This window comes from Lepisma saccharinum, chromosome 3, assembly GCF_977018435.1.
Source record: "Lepisma saccharinum chromosome 3, izLepSacc3.1, whole genome shotgun sequence".
Lineage (NCBI taxonomy): Eukaryota > Metazoa > Arthropoda > Insecta > Zygentoma > Lepismatidae > Lepisma > Lepisma saccharinum.
Window position 1 is genome coordinate 54,769,315 of NC_139231.1, and position 19,109 is coordinate 54,788,423.

The 19,109-nt window shown below is 37.8% G+C and overlaps 1 protein-coding gene across 5 annotated transcripts in view; it reads left to right on the top strand.

Moving 5' to 3' along the window:
- Window positions 1-19,109, top strand: part of LOC145985789 (3-oxo-5-alpha-steroid 4-dehydrogenase 1-like) — a 113,266-nt gene that overhangs the window by 65,389 nt on the left and 28,768 nt on the right. For 4 of the 5 annotated variants that reach the window (XM_083119874.1, XM_083119876.1, XM_083119872.1 and 1 more), the window contains exon 2: window positions 13,937-14,293. In XM_083119874.1, coding sequence (XP_082976000.1) covers window positions 13,965-14,293 — 329 coding nt within the window. In that variant the 5' untranslated portion in view covers window positions 13,937-13,964. Of the gene's footprint in view, window positions 1-8,399; window positions 8,494-13,936; window positions 14,294-19,109 lie in introns of those variants that run through there. The other variant, XM_083119873.1, reaches the window with a different exon arrangement.

Here is a 19,109-nt window from a genome sequence, read left to right on the forward strand (position 1 = left end):
GTTGCCACGTTCTATTTGGCATGGGCCAGCTTAGCTCAGGGTAGAAACAAGAGATACGAGAGGGCTATTAGGATTGACTAATAACGTTTATACTTGAAAGAAAACACAAGGTTTACCCACTACGGAAGGTCCAAACCGAAAATATATTCTGGTAAAAACATATATACAATTTATATGCTGAATAGTATTTTTTATTATACAATTTCCTTTAATTGTTACTAAGTTTATCTTTCCTTCTACGTGGTAATGATTCTATGGATTATGCTTCTTCTTCTCACATTTCACACGCTTCTACTTTAGGACCTTATAATGTTGAAAGGCTTCTTCTTTTTTCGATCAATCGTTGGAACCTTCTTCTTACAACATTGAAAAGCTTCTTCTTCTTTCGATGAATCGTTGGAAACTTCTTCTTCTTAATGTTGAAAGGCTTCTTCTTCTTTCAATCAATCGTTGGAACTTCTTCTTAATGTTGAAGGCTTATTTTTCTTTCAGTCAATCATTGAAAACTTCTTCTTACAACATTGAAAGGCTTCTTCTTCTTTCAATCAATCATTGGAACTTCTTCCTCTTAATGTTGAAGGCTTATTCTTCTTTCAATCAATCATTGGAAACTTCTTACAACATTGAAAGGTTTCTTCTTCTTTCGATCAATCGTTGGAAACTTCTTCTTCTTAATGTTGAAAGGCTTCTTCTTCTTTCGATCAATCGTTGGAAACTTCTTCTTCTTAATGTTGAAAGGCTTCTTCTTCTTTCAATCAATCATTGGAAACTTCCACTTCTTAATTTCTATTTACAATTAATCATTGTATATTTCTTCTTATAATGTTGAAAAGCTTCTTCTTCTTTCAATAAATCATTGGAAACTTCTTCTTAATTTCTATTTACAATCAATCATTGGAACTTTTTCTTTCTATTTACAATCAGTCATTGGTAATATTTTGTTATGGGCATGTAACTTGCAATCATGTTATCTTTATATTATCTCCTAAAGATGAGTCTCTTTTCTTTCCTTTCTTCTTGGGTCTTCATCATAGCTTCCTTTACTTATTGTCATAAATGCCCTGTGCTGACGTTAATTCTTCTATAGCTATAAGCTTAAACTCCTCTCTCCTCGATATGTCGTATTGGAGACCTAGCGGATCTCGGCTAATAACAGGAGATTGAATCGTATCTCCCCTTCTTGTCGTCGACGTTCCAAAATGAATTCACGTACTCCTTTGCCATATCTCTTCCCTCTTTTCTTTGGCATAACGACCTAGTCAAAGAACTATACTCGAAAAATAAAAATTTAGGGCGTCTAAACTTAGAACTAGCGCCGCCTCCTAGGCCAAACCCAAGGGAATATACCACGGATCGCTAACATGAAGCGCTCACGCTGGCCCAGTGCTACTAACAGAAAGCGCAGCCGGAAAGTGCTTCGGGGCGACTAACTTATAATAGCGCCACCGGTGACAGACAACCAATAATAAAAACTGACAACTTTCTCCTTGCCAGACGTAAGTAAAAACGATTCTGATTCACAAATCAGAAAAGGACACATTTTCATAATAGTTTCCTCGGTTATCAACTTTTCTCAATTTTATTCATGTTAATAAATACTTTATCTTAATAGTTTATTATTTATAATCTGTCTATTCTTTCAGATACATAATTTTGTATTATTCATTCATTTGTTTCCTAATTATTATTTATATATGTACAATCATCTTTCTTCTCTTCTTATCTCTACAATCTGTTTCCGCCTTCGTACTACAGCGCGCTGACATTTACTTCATCTGGCGACTTGATTGTAATTGCCGTAATAACAATAACAAAATTGTTTTCTTTGTGTGCGCGCGTGTGTGTGTGGATAGTAAGGAAAATGGACGGTGTTTGACTTGTCGACACAGTCGTATAGAATGCAAACAACAGAGGATGATGATGACGCGAATGTTCCAAACTTCCGCGATTAACCAAGCTCCTTGACAGCTTGACTCATGAACTCAACACTCAATTTTTAGTGGGAACATGATCAGCACACAATTGGCACCGTCCAGCTTAGATCATTTGTTAATTTTGAACCACAAATAATGATAAGTGGTGTAAAATGCAATACGCTCAAAAAGCGCACAGAACGAAAATAGGCAGTTCTATGATTGATTGATTTTCGATTTAATACATTGAAAGAGTTTCTAAAAGCACATAAGAATCACATTGGTAGTATATTAAATATATTCTGTTTCGTTTTTCTATGTGTCCACTCTCCCGACCCTGCCAGGAAAATCTTTCCCCTGTCAGTTTCCTTATTGACTTTTCATAAAGGTTAAAAGCATTTGGTTTCTATCCAAGAGTTTTTTTGGCGAAAGAAGCTTCGGATATCGATGCCATAAATTTCCTACCCTTCTTCGACGCTTCCGTTTGAAAGATTTCCGATTTTTAGGACATTATTGCGCTGGGAGGTTAATAAATGCTTTCATAACGACACTGTAACGATGCTACTTTTGCATTATATAAAAAACTACTTTAATTCACTACGTAAAATTATAAAGATGTTTACTAGCGGGCATTCATAATTTTATTGATATCATCATTCCCATTCACTATTCCATTACTTCAATCAGTGATGGATCCATCAGCCCACAACTTCTAGCAGGCACAAACCCTGATGAACATGTTAGATTCAGGAAATCACAGGGGCAAAATTTAGCTCTGCGAGTGTAAACAACTCACGTAGACACGTATACATGTAAAGATAATCACTTTCAAGAATAATAAATACACAAAACTCCCTCTACAAGAAATTTTTTAAAAATTACTAACTATTCTGATGATTTCATTCATTTCGTGTGCAAGTGAATGAATAGTTACCAGCAAGAAAAGACATTGCAAACTACGATAGTAGCTTGGTCGTATCAATAAGTAAGCCCAGATTAACATATGTGGAGGCCCTGGGCTAACAACATTCTGCACCCCCATCCCTTGTACAATTTAAGTTAAAACCTTTAGGACAAGTCAGACTATGCCAGATGATTACCACATTTCAAGTGTCGTTATTTGCTTCATTTTGGCCTTTTCCAAAACAATTTCCCCCCGTGGCGTTAGGCTAATCGCGACGATGAAGATAAAAATTGCCAGATTAAGGCGTGATACTCTCAAACACACACATACACTCAAGCCTGAATCTTTATCTTATATACGAGGGTTGGGGAGTACGTCATGGCAACCCAGTAATAATTCGACAATCGAAGGATTTATTAAAAATTTGTTATATACAACTGAAAGAGTATCCATTATGGATATTTTGTTGGTAGGAATCATGAAAGAAAACCCAAGCAACCCTGCGACATACACACGTATTAATGTACAAGTTACAAAAACCTGTCTGACTCTGTGACATACACATGAGCAGATGTTACAAAAACTTGTCTGATTATGAAACCTTTCGAAGGTTTGTCGATCCCCAACCCTCGTATATAGCCTACTATATGGGTCATTCCATGTCAAATTGACCCTCATAGTCACCGATTTTGATGATATCTGGTACTTAGCTTTGTTTTGCTCCAAAATCGATACATGTGAAAGGATTTTGCTGAAATACGATTATTACGAATTATGTGAGGGTTATTTAAAATGTCATTTTTGAGCAAATGCTCTTTTCACTTAAGTATATCTCGGGAACGAATAAAGATACAGAAGCGTTCTTGAGCTCGTTGTAAAGAGGAAACACGGTTACATATTATGAGAGATCAAATGTTTAAACTTTGTAATATTTGAACACACTGTTCAAATGTTGAAATTTCAAGTTTGAACAGCTCGAAACACCGCCCCCCCAATCAATTTTTCTCATTTTTGGATATTTTTAACTACCATCCTTCCTCTTCATACTGAGAAAGTTTTATCGAGGTGTTTTTTGATATAAGGGAGAAAAATGAGATTGAAATTTGTCCTGCATCAGCAATGAACTGAGCTGCAGCATCCCAATGATGAGACTTTTCATTTGTGTCACGCTAAAGGATATATACCTAGTCTTACCATAAATACTGTCACAAAGTTTTAAGTAAATTGACACAAAATGCTGAGAGATATTGTAATATCCTAATAACATTACTGCATGATGCATGCCATGTATGATGCATGACAAATCAAAATCACAAATCATTATTCAAAATGGCCATGCTTAGCACGCACACATTCCCTAAGTCTTTGTGCCCACACATCAATTGAATTACGCAACACATCGACTGGAAAATGAGCAACTGCCTTCAGAAGAGACCGCTTTAAACTTTCAATATTGGGATGTCTCTTCTTGCAAGCCATCTCCTGAAGCTTGGACCACAATTTGTAGTCCAAAGGGTATAGGTCCGGACTTGCAGAAGGCCAATCCGAAGTGGAAATTAAGTCTGGTACATTTGCCTCCAGCCAACGCTGTGTTGTTCGGGCCCCATATGTTGGGGCTGAATCCTGCTAGAAGCTCCAGTTCTGACATGGAAGAGAGTGTTGTTGACATTCTTGACTAGTCTCTCAAGCACTGTCTGCTGGTACACTTTGGTTGATGTTTTTACCCCTTTTTTACAGAAATGGAGCGTGCCCTCATAGCAAATGTTCCAGACTTCATTTCCACTTCAGATTGGCCTTCTGCAAGTCCAGACCTATACCCTTTGGGCTACAAATTGTGGTCCAAGCTTCAGAAGATGGCTTGTAAGAAGATACATCCCAATATTGAAAGTTTCAAGCGGTCGGTCTCTTCTGAAGGCAGTTGCTCATTTTCCAGTCTATGTGTTGCGTAATTCAATTGATGCGTGGCCAGAACGACTTACGGAATGTGTGCGTGCTAAGGGCGGCCATTATGAATATTGATTTGTGATTTTGTTCTGTCATGAATCCATTTCAGTAATGTTGTTAGGATATTAAAATATCTCTCAGCATTTTGTGTCAATTTACTTAAAACTTTGTGACAGTATTTATGGTAAGACTAGGTATATACTTACTGATCAGGGAGAGATGATATTCCACTTGATAATTGACTTCATTTTGTGCTGTTATTGTTAATTTATACGTTACTGTTTCCATATTATTAGCCGCGTTCGTGGGGATGAAATGTGGGCGTGTTGTGAAAAGCAAGAACTAGGAGATGATGATTTCGATAGACGAATTGAGTTTTGTGAAATAATGTGCGACAGGATTGCTAACAACGAGAATTTCTTACACAACATCTGTTTCAGTGACGAAAGTTATTTTTTCCTAAATGGCTGTGTTAATAAACACAATGTTCGAGTATGGGCAGATGATAATCCCCATATTGTGAGGAAAGGCCATATGCAAAGACCTGAAAAGGTTAATGTGCGGGCAGGTATTTTAGGAAACCGCATAATTGGACCCCTATTCCTTAATGGCAATTTAAACGGTAATCTGTACCTGCAAATTCTACGTGACACAGTGGATCCCTTGGTAACGGACCTTGTAGAAAACTCAGTCGATGTCAACGGTGTGCCTGAATTTGATGCGGACAATATAGTTTTTCAGCAGTGTGGATGTGCTGCAAACTACAACCGGGACGTACGTGAGTACTTGAACGAACATTATTCCAATAGGTGGATAGGCCGTCGTGGTACCATCGAATGGCCTGCGAGATCGCCTGATTTGTCTCCGAACGATTTTTTGCCTTTGGGGACACCTTAAATCTGTTGTGTACAAAACAGAACCTAGTAGTCTTACTGATCTGCAACAAAGAATAATAGCAGTGCGACGTGCATTTCATACTCGTCTGTTCTACAGCCAAGAAGTGAATGGGTCTCATTTCGAACATCCTCTGTAAATAGTAGGTAAGCTCAATTTGACTTTTAGTGGTGTACGTGGTGTAACATCTTGTAACTCCCCCCCCCCTTATTGCCTTCAGTTGACATTGTACATGTAACTACGTGCCTCCTTCACCATTTATCTTGAGTTGCGATTGTGCATTTCGGTCCGTGTCCTCTTGGTAGCAATCTCAGGGGGCGCGATGATATGCGGTTTTGTGTACGGACGCTTTACATCTCTTGTGGGGGGGGGGGGGGGGTACGTATTTGTAGACACTGCTAGGATATCTCCGAATCATGCTACAGTGTAGAAACATTTTTCCAGCTCCCACTCTTGTCTAGGATTACTACTGTAGGAGTTGGAATCCTCTCCAATGCTGATCATGTTCCACATTTGATTTCACGCCATTGTCAATTGGAGCTACGTAGAGACCACGGATTTGCTGTATTATTGTTATGATAAGACCTTTCAAACGACATATATTTCGACCCCCCCTTGCTATTTGAAAAAATTGAGTGGACCCCAGCCTACCCCCTTGTGGGGGGCCCAGGTAGGGAATGGTTGGCCTTATGAACATCATGGAATACGTGTTTCGCCATTTCTTCCTATTTACAGCCGTTCTCACAATACCCTGGGTGGAGGGAGACTTTATAGACACCCTGTATATATGATATATAGATAATTATAATGTGTGTGTGTGTATGTGTGTGTGTGTATACACACATATATACATACAGATATATGTCTATTGACAGTGCAGGGCACAAGAGCAACAAACATAAATATGTATATTTACACGCCGTATCCCATAAAATCAATGTTTTTAAATGGATAAATGTTCAATGTTGAAATTCAACGAATTATAGAACACGTGTAATTAACATATGTAGAAGAGACCTACAGGTCGATCAGCTGTTTAAGAGTACGTGGAAACTTAAAACTAATACCTTATGCACGACCTCTGTCGCCGATTAATTCCAGCATTTCAATACAATGGAAAAGCTAGTTGAGTAATACGTTTGACATCAGGTTGTTCTCTGAAGATACAAGGACAGAGTAACGGTAGGAAGATATGCAGTAAGCTGCATCGAAAGCGGTTCAAGGTTTGTCTTTAGCTTAGAATATATAGGGGTCAATACTTGTGTGATACTACCAAAACAATTTGTGTGTTCAAAACAAGCTTTGTTACACACAAACATATACTTATGATATTATTAATTTATACATTCAATAAATTTTTTAAGTGTAACTTCATATGTTTCCACAATATAAACATTAATGTAGGGGTGAATAGCAAATATAAATCAACGTAAAAAATTTATAATTATAAATTTGAATATAAATATGTATAATATAGTATATAGGTACAATGATATTGTATGATTTAATGATGGCTAAATCAATTAAGCCAAATGTTCCCAAAATTCTTCGTTTCACGATGCCCTTAGTGTTTCAAGATATTTCGGCGTCAAGTCAGGATGTAGGCCTATCTAACACTTGCAAACTCTCAGTTAGTGTGGTTACGTTGTTTCCCTTAAGTTAAAAAATAAGCACATATAAAATGTTTCTGAATTTGAATATGTAAAAAGTACTAAATAAGCACATATTTGGAACAATCTTATCACTGATTGAATTTAAAATTGTAATTAGTGGCACAGGTGAGCCTGGTTTTCACTGCATATCTTCTCAGATCTTGGTATCCTCATTTCCTGTTCCACGTTCATTTTTGCACGATACTTGCTCTTATCACAGCAACTGCCGAACATTAGAACATTTCGCGCGCCCCCGTAACCCAGGGCACCGTGGCGCTCCCAGATTCTAGAAACAGGTTTCACGATGCAGTTCACACGGCTGTTGCGAGAACAGTGGTTGATGAAATGGACCCCCCTCCCCTAATTAAATTATGTCCCTAACTTCGTGTGGCACCTCACAGCGACGTGTGGTATCACATTAACAGAAATAGTTTCGAAAGTAATATAGTTCATGAATAGCTTTCACGTGTTTTTATTACAGAAGCAGCTCTTCTGGCAGTTGTCAGAACTGTCTGTACAACTCTGACACAGCGAGACAATTATGGACTACTTATTATTCACATAAATATCGACCAATACAGTTTGATTTAACATTTGATAAAATATTCTATGACGTCAATTTTGTGTATTACCTCCATCCAAATCATCAACTGAAACTACTGAAAATGAAGGACTTTGATCAGTGATGGTACGCCGCCTTCTCTCAGGTCGATAAACGTTCTTTTGACCCATATATTAATTTTTGTAGGGTATTTGGTGATGTATTAACTGTGATTGACCCTCCACCTTTGTTTTCACATATTTGTTTTTCTGGCGTTATCACCGACTCTGAACCGCATTGTGTTAACCGACTGGATTTTCCGTTTTCTTAGGGAATATGTACCAAATCAAGGGGTTGTAGCCACCACCTCTCCATTCGTACGTACGCCACCATACCAATCGGTTCCTCGTACGAAGAAAAAGCTCGTGCCTTTGTGAGATCAAACTCGAACGCGACCTTTCGTGAAAAGAGCTCAGCTGGTGATTTAGGTTATCACAAAAAGTTAGATGTTTATGCAACAGATTCTTTTGACGTATTCAGTGAAACCTCAATCTCGATTGAGTGTAGAACCGGAAAATCAACTTCAGTTTTTTGATGCTAAACAGCGGTTACAATTGTTCTGCTGAGTTCCGCCGAAAATTTCAAGTGAGTATTCAACTTTCTCTGCTTTTTTGTGCCAATTCACAGATCTTGCACGGGCTAGTGAGGATGTTCCACTAATATTACAACCGATCTATGTCCTCAGTGGTAAGTTTTGTGCTTTATATAGATTTATGCTGGTAGGAAAGTCCCTTGTTAGTGTTTTCTGTTTACAGGGGGCATACTGGTTTATCCGGTAGGGGCAGGGAGAATAGCCCACATAAATACAGAATTAACTGTAAGTCATAATTCAGCCACCAGTAAGCACATCTTGAAACATTGTTCTAGTGCGATGGTGAGGGTAAATTATTTTTACTATTTTTACGTATTAGTTTTCTGAAATTTTAATTTCAAATTGTTCCAAATTTTATTTTACAACGCTCTGTTCGGCGGGGGAGGGGCGAATATTAATTTGTTTAAGCTTTCCTTTTCTTCCTTTTTTCACGTATTCTATTGATATCTTAGAAAATATGCACTTTTTCGAAAATATAATTGCATGTTTTTGTATTAAACATTTCAATTAAGATACTTTTCTTCTTTCAGAATTATTTGCCAAAAAATATTCTGCTAATGGTAACCCAATATTCATATATAATTTGAAACTTGAAAAATGATCCAGTTACGATCGTAATACTTCTGTGGCTAGAAGTAGTACAATATCTAGCTTAGCCCAAGTGAACGTGTACTAAATCCATACAAGATCAAATAAATGTCATAAACCAGCCGACCACGTAAATAGACCGTCTTAAAAATGTAAACATAAACATTGGTGAGGTCTTGCCCGGTCCCCCCGGAACTTCCGGTTTAGGCCAGTCCCCGTTGTTGCCAGTGCAGATTCACCGGCATACGAAGTAAGAAATGAGCGCTTGTTTTCATCAGTTGTGCGACGATAGTCAAGAAAAGTATTTGTTAAAGTTCTACTATGAAGGAGTGGACGTCTACATTCCGTCGGATGATCAACTGCAAAGCAGATTATTAAAATATGACGTGTCTTTATGGCCGCCAGTTGTATAGCATACATACAAGTATCTCACACACGACGAACTCAAAACGTACGAAAGTTTAGATATATTCAATTATTTTGTAAATGGAAAACTGAGGGAAAGATAATTCTATAAAACTAGTGATATTATTATATTATAAAGTATGCTTAAGTGAATCTTTGCCAACAAATCTGCAGAACTAATGAAATGACACATAACAAATGCTAGTAAATATACGTGCTTTCAACGTCGCCTTTCCGCCTGAGGGATTTAGGGAAAACCTATGATATGGCATGCCACTTTCACTTGCACGAATTTACTTCAAACAACAAGGGAGTTTTCAGATTGAAGCGACAAGCGATATCGGGATTTCGCACAGAAGCATTCGATCTAAAGCAAACCATTTACCAGTCACGCTTGCGCAAATAACAGGTCGGGGCAACACAATTCACGGTATTGATAAAACGGCCCAGTCCGAGCGACAAACGACGCCTGCAATTTGTCGTGTCGCTTTAATTCGGAAGGTGTTGTTTATTTTTGAATGTTGGTTTCCAAGAGACACGTATCTTTGCAGTCTGAAAGCTTCCATTCAAACCAATTCATCGCGAGAAAATGCACGTGTCGCTTGGACTGGACTGTTGTTTTCTCAGTACCATGCATCGTGTCGCCTCAGTCTGTTGTACTCGTATGCAAGGTGAATTGTTTCCTTTAGAGTAAAGGGGATGTTGATTGTCGCTTCGGGGTGTAATCTCCGTGCCACTTAAAAGTGAATCCTCAGTGATCAATGAAATTTTTTAACCGAAGCGACACGACAAGCTGCACGTATCGCTCAGATTCCCAATGGCGTGTATTGTGCCGCCTGAGACTTGATTTCCCATGAGCTGTAAATGCTTATTTATAGACTATATGGGCCTGTGTCGCTTGTCACTTCGGTACGAACCACTGCTGTCGCGTGTCGCTTCGGTTTGAAACCTCACTAAGAGGCGTGCTTTTCACCTAAACACAATACGCAGATAAACCATCAACATGCTTGTAACAAAATGCAAGTCGTACAAATCCTTCCGGGTACCAATACTTTCTTTCTTCGTTCTGCTTGTATCAATAGGTTTCGTCTCTCTACGTCCTTTGGAAACCTACGAAGAGATACTTGACTCAATAAATTTGTTCCCGATCGAACTGTGCAACCATATGCTACACAGCTGACACCCTATTTCCTTGTAAAAGAATCTCCACTTTGCCCTTTCATATTAACGTCCATAGCACCGTAAGCGTAACCGGATGTTCGAGGGGGACCAGACGAGTGCGCATGCTCCGCAGTAGCTCCGCCTTTAACACCGTCTATAGAAACACCTTCTTATCGCGTTACTTTCATGTGGTATGAAACAGAACTTCGATCCATGGCAAGGCTTCCTTATCCCAGTATTTTGTTAATTGATGACTTATTTCAATCATGTGATAAATCAGAGCGTGCCGAGTACATAACATAATCATAGGGTGGGGTGGGGGGAAAGATCGACAACAATATTTTTTTATGTATAATGTGTATACTTCTTGAGGATTTTGGGAGGCAGAACGTGCGCGTATGGTGATAATTTTCAATAAATGAAACTTTTTCCAAAAATTTTAAAGCGCTATGAACATGACTATAGTTGCTACGTAGCTATTAGCTATACCATGCTCAAATTTTTTTGGGTCTAAGCCCCCACTCACGACCGGATCAAGAAAGTGTGGGGCGTTACCCCAACACCCCCTATACGCCTTCATGGCGTGGTGCTAAGCACAGGGGAGCACTTTACCTTTTACCTTACCTAAGCTTTAACTTACTTTCCACGATATGTAAATATGTACGTGAGTGTATGTATGAGTGTATGTAAAAGTATTTGTTTTCGAACCGCTATGCATATTTCTATTGTACCTTATCGAGCATCTTTTTTTCCTGCATTGGCCCTCTGAAGATTTACTTCAGTAAGTGATCTCTTCTGTATGGCAACGATTTTTCGATATACATTTTGCTCAAATTCCATTAATTTTACCATTTTTCAGTGATATCTTGTGTGAAAATTCTTGTTTTTATGATGGGAAAGTTTAATGCAGAATGAACAAAAATTGTGCGTCTCCTGTGTGTTCTAAAACTTTCACAATAGGACGTTAATTAAGTGCAAAAATGTATATGTCCTAATCAATTTGTAAAGTCCCCGTGAGCCAAGAAAAAGGATCATCAACGAAGCATCACTCTTTCGAGTTAAAAACCCATAATTTTAAAAACTGCATATCCAAGATCATTCATTTGAATTATGGAGTAAAAAATCTTTACTGTTGTCGGTGTTTACATACTTTCTGTCGTCATCTTTAAATATATACTGTACACACAGCATGTGTCTTTTATCGAAAGAAAACACAAAATATTTCATTTTGTAAAAAACATAAATAGTGGCAAATAAAGGAGGGCAGTTGAAATTTGTGCAATTGTGAATGTCGAACTTTGGCATAACTTGCTTTCCGAATCTAAAACGCTAAAATTACATTTGAATATTTTTAGGTTTTGCTATATGTCCACTTTATGCAAAGTAAGGCTAATGAGGACTGGACCTACAGTTGAAAGTGGAATCCGAACTACTATGTGCTTCCACCGGGTATGCTACAATTACATTTCAAATATTTTTGCTGCTAGACAGCTTCCTTCCATGTAGCGCGGCACTGGTTTCACAAATATAAATACTTCTTGTAATCTAATAATTTTCCGTGCCTCTTGCATTGGTAAAGGATTTCTTCCATATGTTCCATAATTTTTGCATGAATTAAATAGTACAACCCTACTTTTATTTGCTAAATTCACGTAATGAAGTAGTACGTGGAAAATTCCATCTTAACTTCAAGGGATAAGACAATATATCCACTATAGAAAGCGAAGTACACAGTGATCAGTTGAAAACATGAACGGGCAGATACAATGAAAGGAAAGGAGGGGGTGGCTTAAATGAGAGAGAAATATGGAGATTACATCAAGACACAGGAAAGACAGAATACAGAAGGGAGAACTATTTCTAGATTAGAGTGGATAGGGAAAATTCAGATGAGTTGAATTGAATTGAATTGTTGTTTTAAGTCCACTTTATGCACAGTAAGGCTAATCGGGACTGGACCTACAGTTTAAAGTGGGATCCGAATCACTTGTGCCTCCACCTGGTATCGAACCCGGGACCTCTTGATTACAAGTCGGCGACGCTACCACTGCGCCATCGGGGAGGCCCCCAAAATTCAGATGAGGAATTTGATGTGTGTGTGTGAGAGAGAGAGAGAGATAGAAATAGAAAAACGTGAAACACACGCACAGGAAAAAGCTATGTAAAGGAAAATAAGAAAAAAGTACACCAGCAAGAAGAAATGGGGAAACAAATACAAACGAAATCGGGAGAGAGGGAGAGAGAAAATGCAAGTTTGTGAAATGCATATGTAAGCTACCTAGGTATATATAATCTGCCCACCCTAATTTATCAATATATGGATCCTGCCCACCCGGTCAAAATTTTCTGGTCACGCTGAGCGACACCCTGCGTGTCTGTTAATGAGGCTGGACCGACATTGTCCGTTTTCCCAAGGACTGGGTCTTTTATTCATAATTACAAACGACACTTATGTGTCATTCTTGCAGTTTTGTCTCCTTCGATACTACCGGGTTGCACACCTCTATCGGGAAGACGAACCCGGTAGTGTCGAAGGAATTTCCAGCGGCGTGCATGATGTGGTTTGTTTGAATAGGTCAGCGTACTGTACACAGAGAGTGATGTATTCCATGATTTTTTTAGGTTCACCCATATTCCCTCATCAATATATATATATATATATATATATATATACTATATACATAAGTGAGGGGTGAACTAACCAACTCTAGAGGACAGCATCGCCTTCTGCCGCCACTCTGGGTCAAAATTGATTTGATTTGACTTTTGTAATTAAGCGTCAGTGTTTTGTCTAATTTCGTTGATCGCGCCGATGAGGATGGGTGATGATATGATGAAATTGATGAAGGGACACAAAGAACACATGCCCAGGCCGGATTCGATCCTAAGATCCGTGATGTCATAGTCGCTGTGCAAAGCACTACGCCACGGAGGTTGGCTGGCGTCACCATTGGTTCTCAGAAATGAACGGTAAAGTAACACAACAAAATCTAGATTGAATATACATAATTTTATGTGTTTGTTATTTCAACTTTATGCAATTATATGCATGAAAACATAAAATAAACTCCTCAAACATATACCGAAGGGTAAAAAAATGTAAAAATAAAAATCCTAAATAAGGCATTGTTTCTACCCAGGCTAACCATGGGCTAGTTTAAGTATCGCCAACTTACCTTTTTTAATGTTAGTGGTCATCTGGATGAGAAAAATATTTTACATATTTTCACTTACTGACAGTATGAGAATTATCGGTAATTACAATTTATTTCGTTTTTATAGGTAGAGGAGAACTAAGCATTCCCTCAAGATGAAAGAACTAACCTTTCTGATTGATGGCATCGCAAAACCACTTCTGAAGGTTAAAACCAACGAAGAGTTCGTGAATGTGTCTTGCAACATTTTCCTCATACTATCAGTGCTCATATGTGGGACTGCAGCCATTTCCCCAACACCCTACGGACGATACAGTGCAAGGGCGAAATCTAAAAGTTCCTCCATCACCTTGCCATGGACGCTAACCCTTCTTCCGCACGCCGTTGTTCCCTTGCTGCTCGTTGTGCTTGACGAAAGGGCCTGGAGGATGCCGCTCACCAATTGGATCGTCCTTTCCTATTTTGTTTTGCATTATGCTCACAGGTAGGACAATTTTTGTCAATGGGTTGTCATTGGGCTCACGATTGGTTACTGTACGTACATATGGTCAAACTGGTTGTCGTCCAGATAGGGTCAAGTGCCCATATTTCGGATAGGTTCCTAATTTCGGATACCAAGAAATTTCCACCTTAGAACATCAGCGCCGAAGTGCAGATAGTGCCAACTAACACGCTACTTCGTCCCCAAGTTTCACCCTTGTGCGTGTCCTTGAGCAATGTTTCTTTAGTGTTTGGCTGATATTTCTGACTTTTCCGGAGTTTTGATGTAATATTTCACCATCCAAACTTAAGGCCTACAACTAGAAGATTAGTATTTACTCACTTCTGTCTAAATTTTATATAATCTTGAGAGATTCAGCAAACATTATTTCGTAGTTTCAGTCACATTATTTCAGAGGGGGAACGCACAGAATCGCCATATTGAATATGCGACTGGGTTTCCTAATTTCGGATGCTACACGGGTACCTAATTTCGACTATCCGAAATTGTGCACCCTTTCCAAATACTCATTAGTAACCCTATCCGACATTAGGCAACCTTTTTGTCAGACTAAAAATATGCATACAATTCTTTGTTTCATAAAATATACCAAGTATTTCTTGTATATGTTAATATAACTTTCAGAAACATTAATAAATATATGTTCAATGTTTATCAACACATTTATGGCTTATTTTGTTTACATTTAGGTACTGAAAATCTAATTTGAAATTAAGTATCCGAAATATGGGAGCACTTGACCCTACTGGAAACTTATTCATTTCTAGTGAAAAGGCAATTACCACATATTTAACTCTGGAGTAGTAACGCTTCGTAAATTTTACAATCGACGAAACTATTTTTATCTTTCAAGCATTTTTTCAAGCAGGCTAATAAGGAACATAACTGCATTATATCTAATTTTGTATTGTGTCTGTATATTGCGATTTCGATTCAAATACGGGTAATTTAAGTTAATTAGTATGCTTTAATTTTTTAGCTCTACAGTACTCAACAAAATCAAATGTAAATTTTAGGAATGAATCATTTACCTTAGTCTAGAGACGGTTAGCCTTCCAGTTTAGGTTGGTAAAGATTACATACAATTAAGAAAGCTGTGAAAAAAAATCTGATACAAATGTGTCCATATTATAATTGTTTATATATTTCACAAAGTACGAGGAGGTATCAAAAAGTTTTGTCTGTTGAGGTATAATTTGTTTAATAATGGAAAGATTGAAACAATGCGCATACATATAGTTTGCCTGTAGTGTTCTCTACTCAGAGTTACTCTTACACACAGTTGCCATGACGTTCGATGTATTTGTGCCAGCGTTTTATCCAGCCCTCAAAACCAGTTTGGAAACATTCCACAGATCACTCCCTGCCCCACCGTTTAAAGCTATTTTAGCCTCCTGTAGGTCATCGAATCTCATGCCAGGAAGCACAGACTTAGCTCAGTCTGTATGGTATCCCAAACTCTCAATCATTGCATGTGCTGACCGATAGGACATGTGCACTGCATCAGAAATTTCCTGGATGGTGATGCGTCTATCCTCTCGAATGAGCTCATCATCCCTGTGGCGGTTGTCGTCGGTCAACGACGTTGATGGCCTGCCACTCCTTGTCATGTCCACACTTTCGGTTTCTCCCACTTTGAACTTAACTACTTAGCCTAAGTCTGAGCTAAGTTTGTGCTTCGTGGCATGAGATTCGAGGACCTACAGGGGTTAAAACAGCTTTGAAACGGTGAGTCAGGGAGTGGTCTGTGGAATGTTTCCAAACTGGTTTTGAGGGCTGGACAAATCGCTGGCACAAATGCATCGAACGTGATGGCAACTGTGTGTAAGAGTAACTCTGAGTAGAGGACACTACAGGCAAACTATATGTATGCTCATTGTTTCAATCTTTCCATTATTAAACAAATTATACCTCAACAGGCAAAACTTTTTGATACCCCCTCGTATTACACTTATTTTAGACAATTGAGCAGCGAACTGAATATAATACTCGTAGTAGGTTTAATGTCCATTACAATCTTCATTTTTCCACTTTCCGGAAATGTAACGTTCAAGAATTGAAACCAAAGACATGAATCAGCAGGATACAACCTCTTGTTCAGCCATTCCCTAAAAACCTAAAGTCACAGAATGAGGAAGAAAAAGAAAGAAAATAGTGACGGACAATACTGCTATCTTTGAGGCTGATTTTTCTTCTAATCGGATAGGATAGATTCCTCACGCGGGTATTTCCAGTGACCAGCAACGGCGTATCATATATATCTATCTAAAAAATAGTCTAAAAAGGGACAAGTGCAGAAACTATTTCAATTATGCAGAGATGAAACAATTTAATCGGTAGAAAATTGATGTTATTATCGAGTCATTAAAACAACCCATAAATGTCTACAATTTATTTTACTTTTTGTCAGCCAAGCCAGGTGATGGGAAAAATCAGAACCATTACACAATGCAAGTTGTTTTTCAGGATAGGGGAAAAGTTGTAGGAATTTCAGTGTGTTTTCCAATAAGTTTCTAATTCCGGAATATCCTCGTGACTGTACAAGACAATTCTGAAAGTCAAGCAAATCCTTGATTTCATATCTTGTCTACACATACACATTTAATTTCTGTTTTTTCTAGTATTACGTACACAGTTATTAATTTTTAAAGTGCTTCTGGTATGTATAGATCCTCTAAATATGATTTTTTTAGAACGAAGATGTAGAAGTAAACGAGTCTGGTCCTGGATTTGAATCCAGGTTTCTGTAAAGTTTCCCTTGACGTGGAAATTCTGAGGTAGGGGGAAAATTATCGTGTCTGATCTCTATTGCACTTTTAGTTCAACGCACGCTAAACCAGCCGATAAAAGTACTCTTTGGTGCAATTATTCTTGTATTTGATGCACCAGAAATACACCATTAGCCGTATATGCACTAGTGTGTTACTGGAATCAACACATTTGTATCAATTTACAGATTTTGAGTTTCACATATCCGTTACATTTTTGATGTAGCAAACACACAAGCCAGATAAGGAACAGCGCACACATACTATGCAGGTTTTCTGCATTGAAAGAACACAGAGTCAACTCTGCTAGAAGAAGCCACCAATTATTTGATCTCACAGCCAAGTGAGCACCTCAGTTTGTTTCATAGACTCCGGTATAGTCACGGACACTGCTGGCTTGTAATGATTCCATTGAAAATCAATGCATTCATTACAACCCAGAACTGTCAAGACTACAAGAGCACAGTTTAAATCTCACTCCAAAACCAGAATGGCAATGCATTCGATGCTTATTTTCTTCTTCGTGCTCTTTGTGGGCTTGTGTGATTTGGGTGCATTTACATGATGCGTGCTTTGTTGGAACGTACCTATTGCATTCAGAAAAACAATATTTTATGTGATGTAATATTAATATATTATTTATCATTATGCATGAATTTCTGAATCGACGGTTTTATTAATTAAGGTAAAATTCACTACCACTTACCCTTTTGGGAGAAGTGAGATACCATCCAATTCTGCAGGTATATAAGCACATACGCTATGCACAAGCAAATTTACTCCTTTTGAGGAGAGATAAATTTATTAACAATGACTATTACAGCATTAATATAACAGAAAATACGCAATGAATCATTCAAAAGGTCACTACAGAGCTCTCCATTGTCACAATGGAGAGAAACATCTGAAAAAAATAATATAGATAATTTGAGAATCAAGAGTGATTTTTATTATTTTCTTTTTTATAATTAGTGTTAGAATTTTTATGGAATTTAATATTTTTCGTTGTATGTAACCAAGCCAAAATTCACAAATACTGTATCCGCGAACTACAATGTTAGGATTAATGTTATAGATTTCATGATATATTACATAGTTTGATGAATCTTGCATATTTTGCGTTTAAAGTACATACCTTTACTTAAATGCAGGGTTTTCCACATTTCTTTAGTGTTCATCAAGTAATGTAGATACATTTGTGGGACAAACATGCAAAATACTACATGTAAGATACTTAGATATCTCTGAAAATTCAATAATTTTCATTTGACGATGGCCGACACATTGTCTTACTTTAACTTAATCAAGAATTAAACCATTAAAATCACACCCCAGATATCAAGGTTCCGTGTGTATTTTGCTTTTCACTTCTGCCGTATTTCTCAAACAATCCTTGTTACTTTGTGAACAGTGACTCCTGGTCAGCAGTTCAGGTAGCGACCCAGATGGAATTTGTGAGAAATTTTCACGGGCCTAAAAATAGCACAGGAATGAAGAAAAATGATCGAAGACTACTAAATATATCATTACATATTTTAACATGCTTTGGTATTTTTTTTTACACAATTCAGTGATTTTTCTACATATTTATGTTCAAATTTAGCATGATTGTTTGCACAAAAACCCTTGCCGGTATTATAATAAGAACCAAAATGTCGATAAAATGTTGCTTGAAATCAAGATCCAAGATACTCTTACCTCCACTATTCAAGGGGAAATCAAATAACCCGCATGTGGCTATCAGATTCTGGAACTAATTGCTACCTTTATGGAACCCTCATTTGTACCTCAGATTTCATCTATTAGCTCAGTGCATCCAAACAGTTTAATAATTATTGATAAGAACCGACATATTGTCCAACCATTCCAATGCTTATACTGAATCTCAAAATCTCTACTTTGGTGGATCATAGTAATTAATGCCACTTTCAGCAATCTCCACAATAGCTTGTTACGTAGCTAGCCTACTGTTGCGTATTCACTAAACGCAGTTCTACACTGCAAACCTCACGAGACAGGAATATCAAATT